The sequence below is a fragment of the Empidonax traillii genome, unplaced genomic scaffold (assembly GCF_003031625.1).
Source record: "Empidonax traillii isolate 1590-97213 ecotype Southwest subspecies unplaced genomic scaffold, ASM303162v1 scaffold225:size1387458, whole genome shotgun sequence".
In the NCBI taxonomy this organism is placed as follows: Eukaryota; Metazoa; Chordata; class Aves; order Passeriformes; family Tyrannidae; genus Empidonax; species Empidonax traillii.
The window spans coordinates 64,135-89,207 of record NW_020955418.1 but is presented as its reverse complement, the minus strand read 5'-3'; the positions used below and the strand labels follow the sequence as shown (position 1 = coordinate 89,207).

General features: G+C 41.4%; 1 protein-coding gene across 3 annotated transcripts in view; it reads left to right on the top strand.

Moving 5' to 3' along the window:
- Window positions 1-25,073, top strand: part of JARID2 (jumonji and AT-rich interaction domain containing 2) — a 214,896-nt gene that overhangs the window by 184,931 nt on the left and 4,892 nt on the right. For all 3 annotated transcript variants that reach the window (XM_027887944.1, XM_027887945.1, XM_027887946.1), the window contains exons 7-15: window positions 605-1,622; window positions 5,796-6,295; window positions 11,363-11,455; window positions 11,893-12,011; window positions 12,173-12,243; window positions 13,072-13,186; window positions 16,668-16,773; window positions 17,574-17,756; window positions 23,629-23,759. In XM_027887944.1, the coding sequence (XP_027743745.1) occupies window positions 605-1,622; window positions 5,796-6,295; window positions 11,363-11,455; window positions 11,893-12,011; window positions 12,173-12,243; window positions 13,072-13,186; window positions 16,668-16,773; window positions 17,574-17,756; window positions 23,629-23,759 (2,336 nt within the window). The remainder of the gene's footprint in view (window positions 1-604; window positions 1,623-5,795; window positions 6,296-11,362; window positions 11,456-11,892; window positions 12,012-12,172; window positions 12,244-13,071; window positions 13,187-16,667; window positions 16,774-17,573; window positions 17,757-23,628; window positions 23,760-25,073) is intronic.

Below are 25,073 nucleotides of genomic sequence, written 5' to 3'. Positions count from 1 at the left end.
TTAATATGTATGACAGACTGGATCCTTCATGGCCATCCTGAGCTGTTGGGTTCCATATCTCTTTTTAGATGTATGAATGTGTAGACAGGAGGTTGGTTTGGATCTCAGTGTGTGTTTTTTGCAAAAAATGCACATTCCAGTTAGAGTAGAGAGTGTACACTGACCACGTTGTCTGCTAAGAAGCAGTGAAATGTGTGTGCACTTGAAGTTGGTTGGGGGAAAGAGAGAGAGTGGCCAGAAAAGGAGATAACAACGGTGTTAGTGTGTAAATCATACTGACTGTGTTTTGTAATATGATAACAGGTGTTCTGCTAGGCAAGAAAGGGAGTAATACAGCAAGGGACTTCAACCTTATTACTGCCGAGGGCTTTTTTGTTAATCTAAAAAAAATTTCTATTTTATTTTGTTATTATAAATGCCTGGTTCTCTGCCTTGCCTGCATGAAAACCATTATAAATGAAGATTGTACGAAACAGCCAGGAGTCAGGACTGCAGAAATATGGCTGTCTAGCGAATGGGGCACTGGGTGGAAACATTATTAATTTACTTTTCTGTTTTCTGTTTCCTTCCTTCTGCTCCTCCTGCAACACTTCTGGCATTGCAGGTTTCTAAAGTCAACGGGATCACTCGAATGTCATCTCCGAGTGCAAATGCAGCCAGTGCCAAAAAGATGAGAGAAGTCAGACCTTCACCGTCCAAAACTGTGAAGTACACTGCAACAGTGACAAAGGGAACTGTCACATACACCAAAGCCAAGAAAGAACTGGTCAAGGAAACCAAACTAAATCACCACAAACCCAGTTCACCTGTCAACCACACAATCTCAGGGAAAATAGAAAGTAGCAATGCAAAAACCCGCAAACAGGTGCTATCCCTTGGAGCATCCAAGTCTAACAATACCGCTGTTAATGGTGTAAAAGTCAATGGAAAGTTGAACCAAAAGACATGCACTAAGGAGGTGGGGAGACAGTTAAGGGAGGGGCTGCGCAACTCGAAGAGGAGGCTGGAAGAGACGAATCACATAGACAAGATACAGTCGCCCACCAAGAGAATGAAAGGGGCCGTCAACTTGACAGAAGCTGCCAGCAAAAAGGCAGCAGTAGAAAAGCCTTTGCTGAATGGACACCTTAAAAAGGAAGTGCCAGAGAAGAGTTTGGAAAGAAATAGGCCGAAAAGAGCCACTGCTGGAAAGAGTACGCCAGGGAAACAAGCACATGGCAAAACTGAAAATGCCTCCTGTGAAAATCGTTCTACCTCTCAAGCGGAGTCCTTGCACAAGCCACAAGACTCAATGGGAAAGCACGAAAAGGGTAGTAGTAAGTCTGGGTGGGGGATGCTGGGGGAGATTCCCATCCTTAGGCCCTCCACCAAGGAATTCCATGACCCACTGATATACATTGAGTCAGTCCGAGCTCAGGTAGAGAAGTATGGGATGTGCAGGGTGATTCCTCCTCCAGACTGGAGACCTGAGTGCAAGCTAAATGATGAAATGCGGTTTGTGACACAGATTCAGCACATACACAAGCTAGGCAGGCGCTGGGGACCCAACGTGCAGCGGCTGGCCTGTATCAAGAAGCACCTCAAATCTCAGGGCATTACCATGGATGAACTCCCACTCATAGGTAAGGGCTGTGGTTTCCTTGGTCTTTTGGCGGTGCTTGTTCGTGTCCGTGCTCTGTTTGCCTTTATGCTTAACCAAATCCCTGTTCAGTTAACCCTGCAGAGCTCTGGATCTGTCTCTTTGTCCATTGGTCAGGCACGATGCAGGTAGGTTGTCGGAGAGCTTTCCAGGGAGACTTTTTATACTGACATTTTCCTCCTGTCTTTTTCACCCAGGGAAAAAAAAAAACCGCTGTGTGGTATTTTGGTCTCCAGATTTCAGGATCTTTCCTTTCCCTGCTGTTTAATTTTATAGGTGGTACAACTATGGATATTGATAGCCTTGTTTTAAACATTGCCTCAGAATATTTTCCAGACCTTTCTAAGCATGTTTTCCAAACAGGTTGCGGTGCTGCCAAGCTCTAGTACATTTTTTCCTCCCCTCCTCCTTTAAAAGCATTTAAGGAAAGGGGAAAGAAAATATCTCAGAACTGACTTCTGTTTGGGTACTCAGACACTTAAAATCACAAATTTGCAGTGACCTGCTGCCATTTAACAACCATTAAGTGTCAGGAATAGGCAGTAAAATGTAGTTGATTGCAAAATGGAGGTTTCATTATTTCTCCCAGCAGGTGTCTGCCAGGGCTAATGCCTGAGTGAGAATCACTTATTTAACAGAATTCTTGGTTTATGGTCTGCTGTCAGATATGACACGTGACAAAAATGTGACAATAGTTTGTAAAAACATGACAACAGCAGCATACAAATGAACTACTGAATGAGCTACCTCCATGTCTACTGCATTTGCAGTCATGACATAGTAAGAAACTTGTGTTTTCCATTTTTGTTAGCTCTTCCCTTTCGTTTTTGAAGTGTTTTGAGTCAGAGCTCACAGGACCTGCATGTTGCAACTTGAGGCTAGAGTTTTGCCTTTGAGGCATTATCCGATCAGAGGCAGCTATCAACGCTAGTTGGATTAAAGGACACACTTTTCTGTTTAAACTACTCACAACACTTCCTCCCCCTGCCCTGGTTTTCAAACTTTATTTTATATCACATATGGTAAGCGAGTGAAAATGCATGAAGGCACACAAAGAGATTGTGCTATGGGAAACAAGGCAGGGAACAGCAGAGAAATAACAGAATTTAAGGGGGAGGAACAACAGTTAGCACTTTGTTACAATAGCCGTGCAAAAACATTCAAGGAAATCTGAAAATTAAAATCACTCAAGCAGCAATAAGTGAACATTTTATATGCCTAATGTATGCAATGGTTGTATGCTAATAGCAAAGAATAATGAATTAAATTTACATTGGGAAGAGAGAAAAGAAAATGTGCAAGACAGCTCGATTAACGCTCCTGGAACAATGTTAACTTTTTAATGAAATACCTTAACTTGGCATTAAGATGGCATTACTGTTAATTATTTGTATTATTTAAGCACCTAAGAGCCTAATGAATAGGCAAGGATTCTATTCTGCTGGGTGCCATATAACCACAGTAAATAGTGGTCTCTTATAAAATTTTCATCCTGTGTATCCTTTCTGTAGTTAATTTTCTACCTATCCTGTGTTTAAAATCAAAAGCAAAATGGAGAAAAGAAGCTGGAGATCATCCGTGTAGAGAGGAAAAAATCGGTTGGTTCCAGCAGGAAACATATAAAATAATCTGTGGTGATAAATGCACTCTTATTGAAGTAGACATGCATACATATCCATTCTTTGAGGGCCAAATCACATTTCCCTTGAAGTAAGTGGGAGTTTTGCCAACGGCTTGTGTAGTGCCAGCATTTGGTATTAAATGCATACCTGAAGATCTAAGATTTTTAAAATGAGCTTGCTCACTAAGCAATTTAAAAATAGTCCTAACTTAGGTAAATTAAGGTAATTAAAAACAAAAAAAAAAAAAGTCAGACACTATTTCTGCATAATATATGCCAGATCTCCTATTTTGCTCTAGGTGCAAATGAGGTTAGACCTCCTATTTTTTGGTGGTGTTGGGTTTTTTCCCCCTCCCCGCTCCCCCCTTCAGTCCTTCAAGGAAAGTTTAAGCAGCATGCTTAGGTCAATCCTGGAAAACATCAGTGGGAGATATAAATGCTTCCAAAAGTTCTGACTATGTGAAATGGAATTATAATTGAGACCATTTTGTAAACCTTAGCTGTAGGCTCCAGTTGAATAATGTGCTACTCGAGCTCTAATATTGCAGAGTGATTATGAGTGATCGTTCCATGATGCAGGAGAAAATCGAGTTTCTTAAATAGCTCATAAGCAGTGTTGAAACTAGGACCTTAAGATGGGTGTGTGCTGTTTGTCCCACTGGAGAGTGCATATAATGTTAAATCTGGACCACACTTCTTTCCGAGTTAAGGAGTATGTTATTCAACTTTAGGTATGTTACTGGATCTTTTGGGGTGGTAAGCTCTCTTGAATTATGCCTTTAGCTTATTTGTGACCTGCACATATAAAACACCAGACCAAAAAAGTAAAAGCCTGCAATAGAGGCCAGCTTGAAAGTTACGCTTATGTTATGTTACGTTTGGAAGATAAAGAGGAAACAAAGAAAAACTTTTCAAACCCATTTTGGTTTTTCCTTCCCCAATGGTGTTTACCTTTTCTCAGCTTCAAGACTTAAACCTCTGTAGCACCATCCCCTTCATCACCATCAAATTTACTGGATAGGATAAATCTGCTGCCTCATGGCCCTTCCTCCACCCTTATCATATGTTACTCAAAGCCTTATCCTTGGTGTTGGCTGCAGCAAAATCCTTTCCTGCCTCTTCACACCTTTGCCCAGTGCTGTGTGGGCATCATTAATGCGAGCAGCCTCTGGTGCTGCTCTGCCTTCCTTGGCCTCAAACATTGCCATCCCAAAGCATGGCACGCTGCTGAGCCTCCCTTCTCACTGGATTGGCACAAGTGGTGAAGGAGGGGAAAGCAGAGGGAAGAAGGAAAACCGGAATCAGCAGTGAAGCATCTGTGGTGCAGCCCAGGGTAGTTTGAAAAAAGTAGTGCTGCTTGCACTAGCAAGTAAGATGATATGACTGGCCCTAAAGATGCTGTAGCTGTGCATCCATCAGTAAATATTTACCATAATGCTGCTTCTTGCCCTTCTCTATTGTGCAATAACATTTTTGAGTGCTCTGAAAAGGCTATGGCATAACTGTTTTTTACTTTTTTCAAAGAAAAAGGCAAAGGAGAGACAATGTGGCGGCAGCAATGTTGACATGAATTTTGTATTAATTCTCTTTTTTCCTTGAACAGTGCCCCGTTGAATTGTAGGTGGTCCATTTCTTCACTCTTTCCACTGATGATTTATTTCTGGGCTTTGAGAGTATTTATGATGTTTCTTTTATTGTTCTTTGTCCATTTGGCTGCTTTTTATGCTGCAGTTTGTATAATCCTCCATTTTTATTCTTTGACTGGAGTGTGAAATGTGCTAGTCATCTTAAAACATACAAAACCAGAATGGACTATAAAATATGGATGGCCACAGACTGGAAGAATAATGTGTCTGGAACTTCTTTAAGCAGTTTCAGGCTCCAACCCCAAACAACCCGCTGCCTCCCTTGGGTTTTTCTAAGGGTATTTCTACCTCTACTGAAATTAATGATGTTACTGTGCTCCTTTTAAATAATAATTTTATTCAAGGTGTTATGCAAACATTAGATAATTGATGTTTTGCCTCCAGAAAGGATAGGCACTTGTCTTTGTTGATGGCCAGTACCCAGCTTGACACTTGTTTCTTCCTGGTGTAAAGCAGATGTGGGACTGGTGGTGGGTGATGGCAGGGTGGGTGTGTGGGCTTTTAAAGAGCTGGGCAACTCTCATCTCCCCAGCTGCTGGGTAGTGACCAGGGGAAAGATGCAAGTCAGAAAATAGCTTGGGTTATCTCTGAGAAGAGAAGGGAAGGAAAATCAAGGAAAAATGCAAATTTAATCATAGGGAAGGCTATTGCAAATAGCAAAATATGGCCTGCCAAATGAATTAATTCAGCACAACAGGAGCACATGCCTGGCTTTAGCAGGACAGGGACAGTTCTGCTCCAGTACTGAGGTGACTGGAGCTGTAGGGGTGGTGTGTCCCACGTGTGCCCAGCCTGGTAGCACATATGAAGCGAGCCACCCACAGCTTTCCTAATCTACTCCTGTGTTTCCCTTTTCCTCCTTCTGCTGCCTGGCACATGTGGACCCCAGGAGGCTGTGAGCTCGACCTGGCCTGCTTTGTCCAGCTGATCAACGAGATGGGGGGGATGCAGCAAGTGACTGACCTCAAGAAATGGAACAAGCTGGCAGACATGCTGCGCATCCCCAAAACTGCACAGGACAGGCTGGCCAAGCTGCAAGAAGCCTACTGCCAGTACTTGCTCTCCTACGACTCCCTCTCCCCCGAGGAGCACAAGAAACTGGAGAAGGAGGTCTTGCTGGAAAAGGAAATCCTGGAGAAGAGGAAAGGACCTTTGGAGGGACATTCGGAGAATGCCTACAAGTTCCATTCCTTGCCCCGGTTTGAGCCCAAAAACGGACTCATCAATGGCGTGGTTCACAAAAATGGCTTCCGCAACAAGTTAAAAGAGGTCGACGTCCCACTGAAGACAGGCAGGCGGCGGCTCTTCGCTCAGGAAAAGGAGACCACGAAGGAGGACGAGGAGGATGAGGAGGGAGTTCTTAGCGACTTACACAAGTGTATATACAAGGTAATGGGGCAGGCTCTGCCTGTTTTGTTTTGCAGAACCGATGGCGCTGTCATCTGGGTGGCGTCTGGGTGCAAACCCGCTGGCTCAGAGGAGCTGATGGCTTGCAGTGCCACCCTGAAGGCAGAACTTAATCACAGTTATCACGCCCAGGTGGTCTGGTGGCTTTATCCTGATCTGCCTGGCTCTTCCAGGATGTCTGGGAAAGCTCAGAGGCATTATTGTCATAACAAGATGCACTGGGCTCTGCCCCTTTTCATCTCCTTGTGAGAGGTTCCCTGAATATCTCTGCCCAATTATCCTTGCAGACACACATTTTATTTTCATTTTCTAGTGACATTTAAAATAATGTTCTGCTTTCTCATTCCTGCTTCTTGCAAATCTCTTGTTGAGTGAAGTAGAGCTCCACATCAAAACTAACATCACTAGAAATACTGCTACATTTAGAAAGGGCAAATTGAAATGCAAACAATATTTTCATCCACGGTGCCAGATTTTGCTCAGCACTAACAGTCACGTGGACACTTAGTTCTCCACATATCAAGTACATCCATTTACAAAGGAATGCTGACTCTTTCACTGTATTTTGTTTGGCAGTCTTCTACTCTGGAGTAGGACTTGGCAACTCACAGTGCAATTTTGAGTTAAGTTGAATCGTGTAGCCGTGCTCTGAGAGAAATATAGCATTGAGTGTCTGTGCCCAGTAAAGGAATACGCTGTTCTTCCCCTTCCAATCTCACTTCCATCACCAGGAAATGAAGCCAGATAGCCCAAAATGACTTATTGTTAAGCTATTTAGGGACTGCATGAGCTCATGACTTGAGCTTTAAAAGCTTGCTTCGGGTTTCTTTTCCAGCCTGTTACGATTTGTCAGCACAAAAATTATTTTACTTGGGGACTCTGGCCTCAATCCCACCTTTGAAAAGGAGTCTCTTTGCCATGCTGCCCTTGGAGAGAAGCTTATCTAATGACAGCAGCTTTTGTGAATAGTGAAGTGGCATTTCTGTGCTTAATATCCTGTGCTTAATGACAGTTAAATGAAAAATGTGATACAACTTACCCTGACTGCTGTATGAACAACCTCAAACTTCACCTAGGGAAATGCCTCCTTCTTTGTTTCCAGTGCAAGTCCCATTTTAAAGTTTAGAAGATACAAAGTCACTCAAAAAGCAAGGTTGGGATTTGTGAGAAGTATCTTAATTGGACTTAAAAAATAAAAATAAGCAAGTGAGCAAAATGCAACTGGTATAAGCAGCCCAAGTCTGCTGAGCACCAGGCGTTTATCCCAAAAGACTGAGAGCTCCCAAAATTGCTGCTGCTGCCACCCAAAAAGCACGGGCAGTACTGGCAGCAGCAGACCCTGCCTAAGTCTGTCAATACCCAGCAGAAATACTTTTGTTCTCAGTATAGGAGCTGTTAAAGAAGAGCATCACTGTGCCCATGGGCCAGTGCTCTCCCTACCCACCCAAGCAGCTGCAGCTCGCTCAGAAAACACCTTGGGTTGTCCACTGTGGTACCAGCAGCTTCCCAGACACTGGGGCTTGCCTGTTTTTATTCTATCCCGCGTTCACCTGCAGTGCACAGGCTGGGGACTGTCTCAGGTGATGGACTGGGGAGAAAATGGGGAAGCAGGTGGGTTTCTGAAGAGATCCCTCTTATGGAGCACCCTGCGGGACACCTGGTCAGCCTGCGTGCAGAGAGAGGAATGTATTTTCATTTTCACAGCAGTCAGGGGAAAGCACTGTAGAAGGATTGGTTATGTCACTTAAAGCAAGCCTCAGGACGCAGAAGTTATGCAGCAGTCTTGATGTACCAGAGCAATGCACAAGGCATAAAATTACTATAGTTCACTCCTAGGCTTTTTAATAAGACTGAGGGAAGGTGGTGCTGGCACCAGATGTAAGCAGAGGGTATTTCATGGCACTTAATGAAACAAGCCTTTTAATCCTGTGTCTGTGAGGGGGAGAGTGTTCTTTACCTATTAACGTTTCTGAGAAAATTTGAAATTTGATTAACAGACCATGCCCTCATGTTACAGTTTCCAGAGATGATGGGATTGTAATGGTTCCTTTCTAAAGCACATGGCTAATTCTATTTAAAAGTGAAAACCACACACAAAACCAAAAGAAAAAATCCCATGCCTTTGATAAATACCCAGGCCAATAGTTTGAGGACTGGAGGAGAACACTGTAATCATATGGCTGTAGTCCAGTTTAGGCCATAAAGTCTGTGCTTCAGACTATGAAGAGGTTTCACACAGTGGTTTCTGCAGTCAGCACGTGCTTGAGCTGTTTTTAGAAAGAGACATCCAGTCTTCCAGGAGCAGTTACCACCATATCACATGTCAAGGTTAGAATAAATCTCTGTGTTTGGCTGACTTTCTGCCAGGGCTCCCAGATTATTTTCAGTGTCTCTCCTTTCTGGGCTGTAAGACCTGCTGTGCTTTTAAGTGTGTGCTGCAGGCTGCTGTACTTGCTTGCTTTACTCCTAAATATATGGCTTTTCTACCTGACTAATAAAATGCCATCATTTCGAAGTGTGTGAAGTAAGCGAACATCAAAGAAGGATATGATGCAAGATTTTCTCTCTTCTCTTCTTTCCCCAGTTTTAACTCTGAAAATATTTTAAAAATCTGTGCTGGAGCTGACTGAAAGCAGCATTTGTTTCTGTACAGAGCAAACTGAAGGCTTATTAGTAGACCCATTAGAGGGACACACAGAAGAAATCAGCAGTGCAAGTTTTGCCAGCCCTCTTATGCAACTGTCCTGGAAATCCTGTGCTGAGCTCTCTTCAGCAGGGACTCAGCATTTTCAGACTCCACTTAATAGAAATCCCTCCTTTCCACCCGTGACTGTTGTGAAATCTTTGGTTTTTGCTCATATTTGTGCTTGTTTTAATGTCTTTAACATTCATAGTGTTGCAGTGTCCTTCTCTGTGCCTCCAGGCAGGGTGATGGTGATGCTCTCCCTGGGTTGGTTCTCAGGGCCTCTGCAACAGACATGAGAAGAATCAGGAGGGGAATAGGAGTTTCTTCCTCTTATTGTCTTATTGTCACAGCAACAGAGACTCTGCTCTGTAGCTTGAAGCTTCCAGGACAGTTGTTGAACTGCTGAGCTATCTTTCAGGGTGTTGGAAAGGGTATTTTACTCTTCAGCAATTCATTTCCTGTTCTGATTAAAGTGCTCCATTACAGCATTTTAAACTATTTTCTGAGTTGGCATTAGAAAATTTTACGAGATCCCTCACATTAAAAGCAAACAAACAGACAACAAAACCCCTTCAACCATTTAATTTATGTTACAGTTTTTAGGAGACTAAAAATATAACAAATTCTTGATAGGGAAGAAATGGATATGTGCAATTTTAAACATTTAAAGTGTTTGAGTTTTCCACTTTTGCTTTTCTTGCTTGCTGTATATCTAAAAAATGAATATGATTAGTCTTGGAAGATGAGTTTTTTTTGGTTTTCTGTGTAAGATGAGAGAAAGGCAAGTTAATGAAATGAGGAAGCTTCTGCAGAGCATGTATAGGTTTGCAGGTGGTGAAGTCTGTGTCCAAGTGTGATGACTTGGTGCGGGCCCTGCATTTTACAAGCAGTTTTGTTGTAAAAGGCTGCCTCAATAAACGATTCATGAGGGCATTAAAAGAAGAAGGAAATTGCTTATTGGATCACAGAGAATCCAGCTCTGAAGTTTATGGGAATCAGAGTGCCCCAGGCCCTGGGCATTTCACAGACTTTTTTGTTAAAGCTAATTATGCTGCATTCAATTAAAAAAATGACAATGTTACAACCATATGAGTATGGCAGAGTGATAGACTTGGCCTCTGGGGGAAAAGCTGCTTGTATAGTTCTTTCTAGTTTACTCTTGGACATAGTTATTAAATAAATGAAAACACAAGAAAAGAATGAGGTGGTTTGGCAGATCTGTTTCATAATTGAAAAACTAGAAAGGTAATAGTCCGAGTAATAAAGTGTTCATTTATGCAGAGTTTTTAAGTCTGTGGTTGCTCGTGCTCAGATGGCCAGGCAGTGGGTATGATGGGAGTTAGAGGAAGGAGCAGTAGATCTGGCAAGGGAGCAAAGATATCTTCTACTCCACATTTGCAGAGCGATGCTGGTCTCTACCTGCAGCAATGCTCTCAAACCAGGACGGCCACAGCACCTGCTGTGGTGCTTGCTGGCTCTCAGGGCTTCCCAGGGTGTTTCTTCTGCCCTGGGGCAGAGAAGACAATAGAAGTGTTACTGTCTGGGCACACCAGTACGGCTGGGCTGGAAGAAGCAGGATGCTCCTGCCTTCAGAGCTGTCAGACAATGCTTCCCAGAGCATCTGGTGGTGTAGGTATGCATGAAAGCAAGTGCCTGGAAACTCTGGTATAGCTCAAGCAGAAAACTGAATCGGATCCTCTTCTCATAGAGCAGCAGTGCCAACAAAGAGTGCACTCATTCAGCAGTTTTACTGTGTTTTGCCAGCCTTGTAATAACAGGTCCTGGTTGCTTGCATTGGAACTGCTTTTACTGAATTGAGCATAACTAGTTTTTGTGAGCAGTTGGTTACAATAATCTCGGTAAACTCTACTTTTTGTGACCTAGATACAATACTAGTTTATGCTGAACGTTTCTATGAATTTTTTAAGTCCTTTTCAACTGTTTCTCTATATAAAGAGTGTAACCACATGGTCCTTGGATCACGTATTGGATTTGATTGTAAAGTGCAGGTTAGCTGCCTACTAGGTCCTTTGCAACCTGTCATAGGAAGTTGGGCTGTGTCTATCTTCTGTATTATTCAATACTGAGCATTGTGCTGGACAAAGCACTGTTCCTTCTGGGAACATTCAGTTGGCCTTTTGGGTGATTGGTTTGGTGAGCTATGATTAAATTTCTCTATCTTCTGAAGTATTTTCCCTCAGATACAAAATGAGCTTCAGACCTACACCTCTTCTGGAGACATTGTCCTTTTTCCCTTCGTTGTCATTTGGGATTGAGCCTGTAAGGAAAAGAGTGAGAACAGAGGGAATGGAGGCTTTTTTTTTTATTATTTTCACTTTTAATTTTATTTTATTTTTCCACAGGGTAGGTCTGTTTCTTTAACAACCTTCTACCGAACAGCAAGAAACATCATGAACATGTGCTTCACGAAGGAGCCTACAGTAGCTGAAGTAGAGGTGAGGCCAACTCAAGGGGTGGTAAAAGTTTTTATTTCAGTGTATGGATGTGGGGACTCAGTACAGCTGACCATCAAGCATTACCATAATCAGTGTGAGGCTGTCTAGTTTGGGAGAAAAAGTAGTAGTTAGATAGACATGGTGCTGATTCTTCCTTTTTAATTTTTTGAACATTTTTAATAAAGGTGTTGATGAGCTGAGGAAGAGAAAGAATTCTTAATCTGACATGTGCTGAAGCACAGGAGCCAAGAGGATATAAATTCTGTCTTCCCAATTCATTGTTACTTTTAATAATTTATATTCTTATTTTTAAGCAGTGCTTTATGTTGAATTACACTGAGGCCACGAAAGCCCTGTAAATTTCTGGGGTTTATATTTTAATGAGAGATACCTTGTTCAGCGAATTAAAAATGCATTACTGCTTTCTCTTACCACAGCAAGAATACTGGCGGATAGTGGAACAGAAAGATTGCCATGTAGCAGTGCATTGTGGAAAAGTAGATACCAACACCCATGGGAGTGGTTTTCCCGTGGGAAAGTCTGAACCATTTTCAAGGTAAGATCACCAAATCCATCTGTTTTGTCGACTTTATTCTGGTTGCCCCGTTGTGCTGAGCGGAGGTAGGGGCACGAGACCAGCAGGGCAGCTTGGCACTGGGGGTGTTGGCACTGGGAATGTGCACTGACACGTCTGCCTCTGTATCATCCCTCAAACAGGCATGGGTGGAACCTCACAGTCCTTCCTAATAATACAGGATCCATCCTGCGACATCTTGGTGCTGTGCCTGGTAAGTGAGTTTCTTTCCTGTGTTTTCAGCTGGTGGAACTGTCCTCCCAATGTGGTGGTGCAGTCACCAAAGGCTTCTCCCTCCTTCTGGCCCCTCTGTTCCCCAGCTGACTGAGTAGAGATCTGGTTGTATGTAGCAGGTGGTATGTAAAGGAATGAAGGCAGGCGTGCAGATAAAGAACTGATGAATAGTTGAGACCGTATTCCTGAGAGGAACCTGTTGTACTTGCAGTATCCCTTGTTGCCAGTGGATCAGCGTTCTTCTTCTGTGTCAGGGTGATGAAGGACAGAGCCGTGCACCTTCCTGGCTCGCAGAATGTAGTCTGTAGCACTGGGCAAAGCAGCACACACATTTTCTAAATGAATTGTCATGAGTGCTCCAGCTGCATATACACCATTGTAATTTACTGGTAGACACATTAGCTGAAAGCATAATAGAATCTCTTGTGCAGGTGTTGAGCCTGAATAAACCACTTGGGAAACAGGACACCTGTTTAAAAGTTAGATGGATGCTTGACAACATGAAGCAACCTCCTCTGATCAATGGCATTGAGCTTGTAAATTCCCCAAAGGATAAAGGTTTTATACAGCTGTTAGAAAACAAGTATGTTGAAGGGCACTGTAATTGGTCAGTAGGTATTTTCTTAGTGGAAAATGCTGAGTTCGTTTAATTATTCTCTGTGAATTATTCACTCTGATAGGAACACTTAAAACTTCAATGGTCACCTCACAGGTAGAATAAGATTTTCAACTTAAATGCCCCCTCAAACTGTCTTTTAATTACAAACTGTGGTTACTCAAAACTCATTTTTCAATCTCTCTGTTTTAGGAGTGACAATTCCTTGGCTAAATATTGGCATGGTCTTTTCTACCTCATGCTGGTCTCGAGACCAAAATCACCTTCCATACATTGACTACTTACACACTGGTGCTGATTGCATTTGGTAGGTATTCCTGTGTTTTGTTTTCTTCATATTGACTGCAGTCCCTCTGTGTAGGCTGGTATTAACAGCAGTTTGTGTTGTATCTTTTGCATGAGTGAATCTTACCTAGAAGGTCCAGTTTTAATGGGAAAATGTGATATAAACTTAAACATTCCTTAAACATCCCTAAACCTAAACTTAAACATCCCTTCCTGAATTCAGTGCATATTTAGTACTGCAGACGATGATGATTTAGTTTGCAGTGAAAGGTGATGGAGGCATGATGGAGAAAGCAGGTACTGCTTTCATGTCGTGTGCCTTTCAGCCAGGCTCCTGTCGTATTGGTGTTATTATCTAAAAGCATCATCAGTGAAAACAATGAATGATGAGTTATGTGACTGTGTTTTTTAATTAGAGAAAATGCAATAAACAGAGAAGAGGAGTTATTTCAGTGGTGCCTCCCGGCACAGGTGAAAAGCTGGTTCCGTTTCAGCAGTTCCAGTGGTTCCCCTTTGGAACTTGGAACTCTGAGGAGCCTTTGACTCCTCATGTGGTGTGACAGAAGGAAGTCTGCAGGGTCTCCTTTGCATCTAGAAGTCCCCACGGTGGCGGTGGCGTCACTGTCAATTGCTCTTTATTCACCTGCAAAGTGTGAGCTCCCTCGTTTCTCAGATACTGCTGATGTGCTGATCCAGCTGTCACAGGAATCTCCTCTCTCTAAATATTTTAATTTGAATAAATGTTCTGTATGAGATCATATCAAAGGGTAAAGGTTAAATGCCTCATTATGCCGCAGACCTGGGAGTTTGTCGCTTTCTGTCATAGGCATTTCATGGCTCTTCTCCCTCCTCTGAATCGGGAATCTGTAATCTTTTATAATAATACACTATCAGGACAAATTGCTGAGCAAGCTATGTTGTTCTGAACCTTAGGTGAGTTTGTTTCTCTCTATGACATTAATCTAGTCTTAAATGACAGTAAATTCTAAACAAAAGGCATTCAGGAATCTTCTGACTGAGTTCTGAGGCCACTCTTCATACTGTGTGGGTCAAAACATGTGCCTTTTGGGATTGAATAGACTTGAATGCAGACAGTCCAAATTTTAGGAAAGGCTACTTTTTGTGGTTTTCCATGCCAGGAAGAATAGAAGAAGCTATTTGCTTTCTCTTGATGGACTTATTCATACGCAAGTACATACCTTAAGGTGTGTTTTTGATAATTGCCTTGATGAAACAGGGATAGTAAGCACGAATAACTCACAAGAAGGAAGAGAAACCCCTTCATCTGTAAAGGCTATACTTCAGCAGGGCTGCCAGATTGAAGTGTCGGGCTAATATTCATTAGCTCATTACAGCTTTTAACAGTGCAATAAAGTACCCAGCTTTATTGAGGAAAAGATTAATTTAATAACTCTAGGTCTGGCATAATATTTGGAGTAGCCCTGACAGCATTGCTTTCAGTGGCTGCTTCAGGGATAACAAAGCAGGCCACTGGGCACTAAAGCTCTCCTCTGTCTTGCAAAGTCCACCCACAGTCCAGAAATTGTGCCTTCTAAGGACAGACCCTGTGGTACTAAAACCAGTAGTGCTTCATTTGCCTTCAGATTGCTCAGCTCACTCTAATCTCTCAGGTTTTACCTCCTGATGAGAAAAGAGGGGAGAACTCAATTTGCATGCAGGGCAGAGGTCAGTGACCTATCCTTTTTATTCTGGAGGGATCCCCAGTGCCCATTAAAAGAGAGAAGAAAATCTTGTTCTGCCCAAGACATTTCAGAAGTCTGTACTGGCTGCTCACTTCCCAATTTATAGATACATCAAGAATTGTAAATAGACCGGTTGCAAAGGATCTTCATTCCACTCAGTCCTGCCCCAGTACTCAGATAGTCCCATGCACTTGTGTACTGCCCCTCCTCTTCACACATCCTTCCCATGCTTTTTTCTTGCCCCATCTTAGGAGGGACTACATGTTTGAATCTTTTATTGGTTCCAGCCATGTTTTCTTACTCTAAAAGAAACGAGTGGGTTCTGCCACATTCTGGGTTCAAATTTAAAATATCTTCATCATTGTTTCAAATCTGTTATTATAGTGTAACTGGAGTAATACACTTCGTGTGGAGCTGTTCTAAAGCTGTCAGTGTTAGCAACAAAGGTACTGCATAGTATTTGATACATGGCATGCATTTAAAATTGCTGTTGGGACTTCATCTTTATTGAGATGCTCTTCCACTTCACTTCTCTCTAAACCTAGCATTTCTTTGCAAGGTCCTGATCATTTTCTATGTATATGTACGGAGTCAGTCTGTGTACACCTGGGCAACCAGCTCATTAGAGCTCTTACTGTGGCTAAAATTAGCTGTAGGAGTAGATAGTTTGGAAAAATGGCTCCATGTATGTGTCTGGTATGGAGGAAATGGAATCCAGGTTGAGGTTTCATTGCTTAAAGTGAACTGGTAAGTCACGATAAAGCTGGAAGATGCCTTTTACTTGCCTGGGCATCACAAACCCAAATAAAATAATGTCAGAGAGATAAAGCATAGCATGGCAGCAACTCAAGGCAGGTTTGGGAATCCCAGGATTTGCACTGTTTCCCCCCAAGCTGTGCTGCTCAGCTCACAGTCATCAAGTACCAACTACCAGATCTTGGGAACAGGTATCTTCAGGGTGGACATAAACTATTACCACTCTGATAGGGTGCAGGCAAGAGCAGTGACTAATTGTCACCATATCGCCTCCCTGCAGCCAGAAAAATAGCAGTTCTCTGGATGTGATGAAGCCAAGACCCACGACTCCTGTGTTATTTCTTGTCACTTCTGCTCAGGGAGCACTGCTGGCAGCGAGCACAGAGAGGACAGCTGCTTCCTTGGCTTCTGAAGGAGAGGAGGATGTGCAACTTGGCATATACCCAGCAGAGTTTTAAATCTCTCTTGCTGCTTTGGCTGCTCTTAGTCAGGTCTTTTGTTGCAAGGGAGAGAGAGGAGGGATGTGAGATTTCTTTAGAAGGTTTCAGGCAACTTCACGTCCCAAGAGTAGAGAGGTTTTGTGGTTTCTTGACTGTTACAAAAAGAAAACATTATTAAATGTGAAGATCTTTTGGTTGATGCACAGGTAATAAATACAGCCATTTATTGTAAAGGTAGCAGAACATGTATTGGTGCTCATGAGATGCAAAATTCTGCCTGTAATTACCTGTTTTGCTGCTGTCAAGATGAATGTCAGTTTCTTGTTGGTTTCTTTCCTCTGATTCTACAGAGCACTGAGTTTTCACATTTCTGTTTTGGGGATTTTGTGTCCTTTGATACCTAGTGAACACCATCAGACTGAATCTAAACAAACAGCTTTCCTTCGATCCTCAGTGTTTTACCAAAAAGAACTGTGTGGGAAAGCCTCTGTTTAATTTCTTTTTTTCACTCAATGTCCTGGTCTGAATTGCCTGTTACTGTGTAGCTGCGGACCATTATTTACTCCACAGTAAATCTTTGTCTTTTCCTCTGACAAAACAACAGGTATTGCATTCCTGCTGCGGAGGAGAACAAACTTGATGATGTGGTACATACCCTGCTGCAAGCCAATGGCACTCCAGGGCTGGAAATGCTTGAAAGTAATGTAATGGTAAGTTAACACTGGGAGAGGTGTTCCCATTTAAGAACCCAAGGCTAATCATGAAGCTGATTGGTTGGGGATTTATTTTGGTTTATTATTACACTACAGTGATGCAGAGAGTGTTGTTAAAACTTAGCTACTTCCTATTTGCCATGTTTACCAACATGGCATTTTTCTAACAAGGCTCACATAAAAATAAATGGGACAGTGCAATAAATGTAAATTTTTAATACTGTCCGTAATGTATTTAATCTCACAAAGGGATATGTTTTTAATCAATCAGTCTTCTGTGATTGACATTTTATAATGCAAGCGTGGATAGGAGAAGCCTAGTACTTCATGTATTTTTGGCTCCTTTCTTTATTTTGTGGATAACAATTTCCATTTAATGCATTTGAGTATAAATTTGGGAGCCCATAAGAAAAAAAAACAAAAACCCTCCCTCAGCTATCCATGTTTACATCTGACAGAACTGTAGTACCAAGGCGGATTCAGTGCCGAGTTGGAAAAAGCCTGGATGGAAAACTGAATGGCCTGCATTACTTTCTGTAGTAGTAGACAGTGTTCTTTTGAGGCTTTGTGTTTGAGATCGTTTGGCAAGTTTGAGTTTAAACTGTTGGTTCCAGAAGAGCCACTTCTGTAATCCTCACTCCTCACCTGAGCTTTGGCACGTGCAGAAGGGAAGGGAGAAAGAGAACAGAGCAGTTTGCTCCACAAGCAGTAGCATGTGGCAGTACCCAGAAAGGAAGGGGATCTAACTATAACTTGAAGTTCTGATTGATTTTGTTTTTGTTTTCATGTCTTTCTAGATCTCCCCGGAAATCTTGTGTAAGGAGGGGATCAGGGTGCACCGTACTGTACAGCAGAGCGGGCAGTTTGTTGTCTGTTTTCCTGGATCCTTTGTGTCCAAAGTGTGTTGTGGCTATAGTGTTTCCGAATCGGTGCACTTTGCTACCACCCAGTGGACAAGTATGGGCTTTAAAACAGCCAAGGTAAGTTGAGCAAAGGAGTTAAAATGGATTCACGGCCCTGCCATCTAAAAGGACAGCAAAGCAGACATTCCGGGATCATAGCGTTGTGAGACTAGTACAACTACGTCTATTTTTCTGGACTATTAAATAAATAAAAAAAAAAAAGAAAAAATTCTGCAAGGCATAAGACGATCCAGTGTTTTCAAAAAAGTGAGTTGTTAACTGACAGCTAAAGACTTCTGTATATATGAAAAATTCAGGAGATTGTTACGCCTGCAGACCAGTTTGCAAGGAAGCTTTTCAAAAGTCCCTTCAGAGCTAATGATGATACATTGTAATATGCTTACTAATTTTTTTTTTACGTGATGTTTTCTAGAACCATTAGAATCTCAGGTGCGAATATCTCAATAACTGTGCTTGTTAGCTCCTATGATAGGCAGAGTCAGTTAATACTCACAGCTTTATTGCTTGTTTTTCTCTGCCCCTTCATTCAGGAAAAGCTGTTGATCAGGGCAATTTCAATTTTAATCGACTTGAAAATCCTTAGGTTCACTGACCAGTCCATCCAATACTAGATGTAAATAAATAACCTTCCCATTCCCTTTTCGCATAACTAACTGAGGCAAGATGCCTGCAGAAACAGGGGAATTGTCCAGTCATCCTGATTCTGACAACATTTCTGTGTTCTTGGACAAAGAATATGTGTCACTAATGGGGTTCCCAACCTACTCAAATACACTCTGGGTTTCAGGTACTATTTTGGTAGTGTTTTATAGCTAAGCCATTAGTAAATGATCATTTACAGCTGCAGACCAAGTGGTTACTAAGTAATTAAAAGTAATATGTCCACAGTTAGGTTTGGTTCTTTAGGGTTAATGGAATTCTTCCAGCCTGGTTATACTAATTGTATATTAACTTAGTTTGAAATAAAAGGTTATTTTATTACATATTTATTTTGGGGGAAGGTGTGGGAATTGTGTATATATATAAAGTAAGGCATAAGAATCCTGAGCTAACCTTTTCTGTCTGAACACACACAATTATATTAACTCCATATGCTGTATTTATTGCTCTATTGAACACTTGTTTGATATCATGGAAATGCTACTCCTGTAAGAGACAGAAATCACTATGCAGCAATTAAAAAGCTCTTGGTGCCTCAAATTTTGAAGAACAGTTTCTTTTGATTAATTTTTAAGAGCTTTGGGTAAATGTAAGCTGACTGAAAATCCAACTGATTCCAGTCTGTGATAACCTACCTTGGAAATTGAAGTCACAGCTCTCACAAACTTCACAAGAACCACAGCTAACATGTGTATATCAAAATAACTCTGAAAACACCTACTGCATTTTTCTTTTCCTTCTCTTCATCCCCCCACCCCCCTTCTCCTTCTCTCCTCAAACTGTTTTATGTTCTTAACTCCCTTAAATTTTGGAAATTATTCTATGGTTCCTTCACTTTGACAAGGCACTTCAAAGGCTGGCCGGGATTGTGCTTTTCAGAGGTGGTGAGATGTTCTGTGTGACGAGCGAGATTCCCCTTTTGGACTGTTAAATGAACTCTCTGATAAACAACTGTACCTTCCCCCTTGTCTGTTCTCCACAGCAATACTGAGAGTTTTTAGCCCTTTGATACATTAACTTTGTTTTCATTCTGTGATACTGTGACCTGATTTTTTTTTATAGTGGCTCTCTTTATATTACTAAATGATGTTGTTTCATTTCTGTATTGAATGACTGCTCAATCTCCTTTAATACACAGAAAAATGAAATTCTGCATCTGAAATTGCATTGATTTCAGTTTATAAGAAGTTAGGGATAATGGTTGGAATAAAAGAATTTGTATTAAGCCTGTGTAAAGGGACGGTCAGGTTTCCCCTAGTCCACACATGGAATCAGACTGGGGGCTTCTAAAAAACACCCTAAGAGCTCTTGAAATTTTAAACTAAGGATGAGAAGAAGTTTAGAGTTGTGGTGGAAGAACGTGTGGTTGGAGTGGCAAAGGGTTAACTCCATATCCTCCAATAAGGCATTGGGCAAAGTCAGTAAAACTCATTTAGGAAATGGAAATTTAGGATTACAGAATATTGGATGAAATGAATGCGCTCTGGGCTAGAGCTTTGGAAATGAGAAGGAATGTCTGGTTTTAGAGGAGGGCCTTTGGTGGTATAGGGCCTACCAGAAATTTGGTGGAAAGAGACTCAGCTTGTACTGTAATGCAAGAGGAAGAAGTACATAGGAAAGATGGAGTTGGTCTTCTGGTTGGAGCAGCATTGCTGCACGCAGAAAAGAGCTTACAGTCCAATAAGCCAGGTTTAACTCTATCACCAGTGACAGAATCCCTGTGTTCTGATCTTCTTGTCCTAAATAGGAAAAGCATGGTATTACCATTGTATTCCTGACTGTCTAGCAAAGATGCTGGCAGGGGCTGTACACACATTTCCCTCCACCCCTGTTTTTAGTTTGGTGAGGAATGTGCCTTTAAAATGCCACACAATTACCACTCCTTGGTTCCTGTCACAGAGCTGTCCTACCCTGAGCACAGTGGGTTGCTTTCAGATGAAACCAAAGGGGAGGAGGCCCTCCAGAAGTGCACCTGATGTCCCCACTAGCGAAGAGCTGCGCTGTGATGGAGAGCAGAGATCAAGAACCTTGGAACACAGTAAAATGCAAAATATCCACTACTGTGGTGTTTCATTTCAAAAGGTGGCCGTGCATAAAACCAGGGAAGCTTTTAAAATTCCGAATGCAGAAAGAAGGGTTAAGTGTTTGCATGCAACATAGAAATTGCTTAAAGATGTTGTGTTAGAGGCTCACAACACATGCACATTGCCTAGCAAAAAAAGAGAACAATTTTGGAAGGCAAACCTCTACTAAATATAGTGTGGCTAAACACCAGAAGAAAGGAATCTGTTTGAAATGAGACCAAAAAACCCCTTCGGTGTCCAGAAGATGAAAATGCAAGTAAAACAACCTCTGTAGCAAGACGTGTAAATACACAAAAATGGAGACCACAAAGGGATTTCAAAGAACAACTTCCTCAAGGCCAAAAGATAAAAAAAAAATGTATAAAAGAATGAGAACAGGGCTTTTGCAGCAAGGTCATGGTCTCCAGGCCTTGAAACTTTTGGAAGTATGTATGGACAAGAGTAGCAGTTGACAGAGTCTGTGAACATTTCTGGAAGACTTCTGGCAGGGTTCCTCAGAAAAGGCTTTTAATTAATTTAATCTGCCATGGACTGGGAGGTGAACTTCACACACCAGAAAAATAACCGATTTAAAGAGAAGCAGAGGATGGGAACAAATGGTCAGTTTTTGTCATGGAGGGGAGGAGGTCTCTTTCTACATTCCTCAGGAATTTGTGCTAAGACCAGTACAGTTTAATGTATCCATAAATAACCTAGAAAGGGAATAGCAAAACTAATCATTTACACTGAGGATATTAACGGTGACAACAGCAAAAATTAAACCTATGAGGTATTACAGAAATATTACATGACTCTGAGTGATCCAAGTGAGAAAATGGTAGATAAAATTCAGTGTTGATAAATGCTAAATTTAAATTTAAATAAATGATCCTAATTTGACAGGCACAGCAATAGGTTCTGATGAGCTCTTGCTACTGAGAAAAGAGTTCTTTGTATTCCTATGGCACTGTCAGCCAAGTGCTCTGGAGAGGCTTAACAAAAATATATTGAATGTTAAGAATTACAATAGATGCCATACAGACAGAATACACAATAAGAAAGCAAAGCAGAAACACCACTGTGTGGCACTATGGAGGGTCCTGGTGGCTTGTGCAGTTCTGAGTCCCTCACTGCAAAAGGATTGTAGAGGAACTAGAAAAGGCACAGCAGAGATGGAAGGTTAAAGTTATGAATTAACCTCTGTATTAAATATAAGAGAACTACTCAGCCTGGAAAATGAATGACCGAGAGATGTATATGATAGCAATTCCAAATCACAAGTGATGAGAATTATGAATGTTGGCTAACTTCTGTGACTTTGAAAAATGTGTCATTAAAAGAAACAGGCAGCAGTACAAAAGCAGACAGAAGTCTGTTTTAAAATACTTACCTGCGTATTTCAGTACAGTATAGGAGAGGAAAATGCACATAGATTCAGAAATTCAGATAAATGCAGAGATCAAGCAAGTTGTGCTAAGCCCAGCACAGACTCGGGATTTCCCTGAGCTGTCACCCAGCAGGAGCAGACCTTGCTTTTTCTCTCCAGCCACTCACTGTGGGCTTTTTGTCCTGGCTGTGTGTGTTGCCCATGTGGGCTTTTGGCACGGCTTAGACTGTTCTTACGCAGCCTCAGACAATATGAGAAGCAAATCTGATATGGAAAAGCCTTTCCATAACACTCCTAACAGTGCAGCTCTGTCAATCCCACGCAGGGGCTAGTAGAGCAAATAGCTTCTTACCTGTGAACATCTTTTGAACTCTTTTTACTCAGCAGATTTCATTTTATGTGATAGATATATTAGTTAACACATGCAATTGGTGCATATAATTGGTTCTGATAAAAGAAGTAACCAGAGCATGTAATTAGGGTTACAAAAGAGGGTGAAAAAAATTAAGATTAAAAATTAATCCTTGGATTTGTGTGTGCTGAGTAGATAGTTGGCAGGCTTAACCACCAACCAAAAATGTCTCCTTTACGTTACACTCCAGTGTTACCATCGTTTGAATGCTCTGACTCTACATAAACAAAAACATAAACCTCTTCATATACTGAGAAAATGCTGCACTTTTCCCAACTGCATAGTAAATAAGGAATTTGCCTACAAAAGAATTATTGAAAGAGTTTCAGCTACCAAAATCACTCAGTTTGTATTGACTGGAAAGATGTAACTTTAAAGCTTTCACAGAGAGGAACCAACAAAAGTCAGAACTGACCCCTCCCGCCCTGCCCTTTGCCTCTTGTCTCCTTCCCTGGCATCTGCCTGTTTTGCTAGTTGTTGTCCTTTTTTATGTTTTAAAAGATGCGAAATAACAGCAGTCCTGGCCTTCCAGCAGGTCATATGTGTAGATGTTACGCTATTTGCAGGCTGAGCCATCCAGTATTACTCAGCTTAGATGGTTGCATTCCTCCTCTTGGCCTCCACAGGAAAAATTAATGGTTAGGGAGAGAATTTTGAGGTGTTTGTTGGTTCCTCCACTTCAGTGAACTGCATGTGAGTCTACACCTGGGCATCCTTCTTTCTATTTTTCTCCTTTTTGTGACATCTTTACTATTCTTTTCCACTAATGAAGTTTAAATTTCTTCTTTGAAAATAGGGTACATGTGGTGACACCAGTGCACTTGCATTTCGCTTCATTCTCTTTATATATGCAGAATTTGACTATCTTTACTCTGCATTAAATTTTACAGTAAAGCATATTAAGAAAAACAGCATACTGATTGATTTCTTAGCATATCATGCATTTTTTTGCTCTCTACTGGTGACTGAAAACAGTGTTAGATAAGAGGCACTATGGTGTTCTCTGAGGAAGCAGTTGATTATGACTGGTAGCATGTATTTTGTTTAGGGTTTTGACGTATTTTTTTGTGTGGCACTGGTTCACATAAAGAATGTGCAGAAAATCTTGCAACAGGAAGACCCAATTCAGCAAGGCATTTCCACTGAAAGGACTGATTTCTAACTAGCATTCATTTCAGTGAGTAGTTAGTGCTGGATGTAAGCTGGAACATAAATACTTTACCTGGGACTATGGAAAAATTTTACTTTTGGCTGTTTCAAAAGGCTACTTTTTGCTTAAATTAATGTCTTTTAAATATTAGTAATATGTATGAATTTATTAATTTTGAATTAAATTCTTGATAAGATAGTTTACTGTCAGATTTGCTCAGGAACTCATCTGTCAATTTCTTTCATTTCCTGCGCCAGGAAATGAAGAGACGACGTATAGCCAAACCATTTTCAATGGAAAAGTTGCTTTATCAGATTGCAACGGCAGAAGCAAAAAAAGAAAACGGACCGACTCTGAGTACAATATCATCACTTCTTGGAGAGCTCAGGTAACAAATTGGGGGCCTGTTGTACCTATTTGTTTTCATTGACAGACTCCAGAGGTGGATGACGTAAGTAACCCTTTCAGACATGTCTTGCCCCTGCTTGACCAAGCAAAAGCCCAACAAACGTTATCTGAAGACAGCCACACATGGAAGAAGCAGTTTCCTTGGCTGTAGCTGATGTGAGAGTGCCCATGGTTAGGATGTCTTTAAGAATTCCCTATTTCAGGCACCATCAAAGAATTAAAGCTACAGTTTACATTAGGTTTTTATTTTGCTAATTCTTGATGCTGAGAGTCAAGATATCCTGATGCATTATGTGAACCACATGGAGCCAAGTGGTCAAACGTCTTCCTTGAGTTTTTCAACCTGTTGGCATCAGTAGCCACTGTCAATCCGTGTCTGTAGTGGGTTTTGCACCAGGAACCCTTGTCTTCAGCATCAAGATTGTTCTATTACAGTTGTAGAAGGTACTCTGTAGACTGAAAGTTGTCTTGATTTAAAAGTGAATAAGTGAGCAGGTTATGCATGCATGCTAATGCATCTTGCATTAGAACTTGAATGTTTTAAATAAAAAATTCACACTCCTTTTTCTCTCCAGTATTAAGGAAACATGTTTAGGGTTTCTCTTAAGATAGGTGAGAAAAGAAAATATAATGTTGCCTGGCTTCCTGTGTAATGATCTTCTCTTTTGTTCCCTACCATGTAGTTGCTACCTATCTTTCAAGTTTGTGACAACTGATACTCGAGATGTCAAGAAAGTTTTGATGAATGGAGTCTACAAACTGTATTTAACTAAATAGCATGTTCATTTGGAAAATTTCCAGTGACATATTGAAGGGGAAAACAGCACATGTGTTGTTTTAGTGTTCAGAAAGAAATGCAAAGAGGTGTGCTGACTGCTTTACCTTCAGCTGGAGGGAATAATCATGCTCAAGTGCCTTTTTTTTTCCCTTGAAGAGAAAAAGTCTGCAAGTGCAAAAGGCGAAACAGAAATGTTGGTGCTTGCTCCTAGACCATCACATCGACCTCTATCAGAGTGGTTCTCAAACTTGTTCTAATGGATAGGTTGGAATTCACTGGAGGATATCAGTCCTTCCTGTGGCTCCTTATATGAAACAAAATCCCAAACAAAATCTGTAAAAAAACAACCCTATACTAAGTGGAACACTGTACCATATTTTTTTCCTTTGCTTTGTTTTGCTTGTTTGTTACGTGTCTTTTGCTGCCTCCTCTCCTGATCTGCGTTGGTTGCTCAGTTTGCCCGTGCCATTTGCTTAGCTTGGCTCTCCACCCATCTTCAGCTGTGTCTGGTGGTGC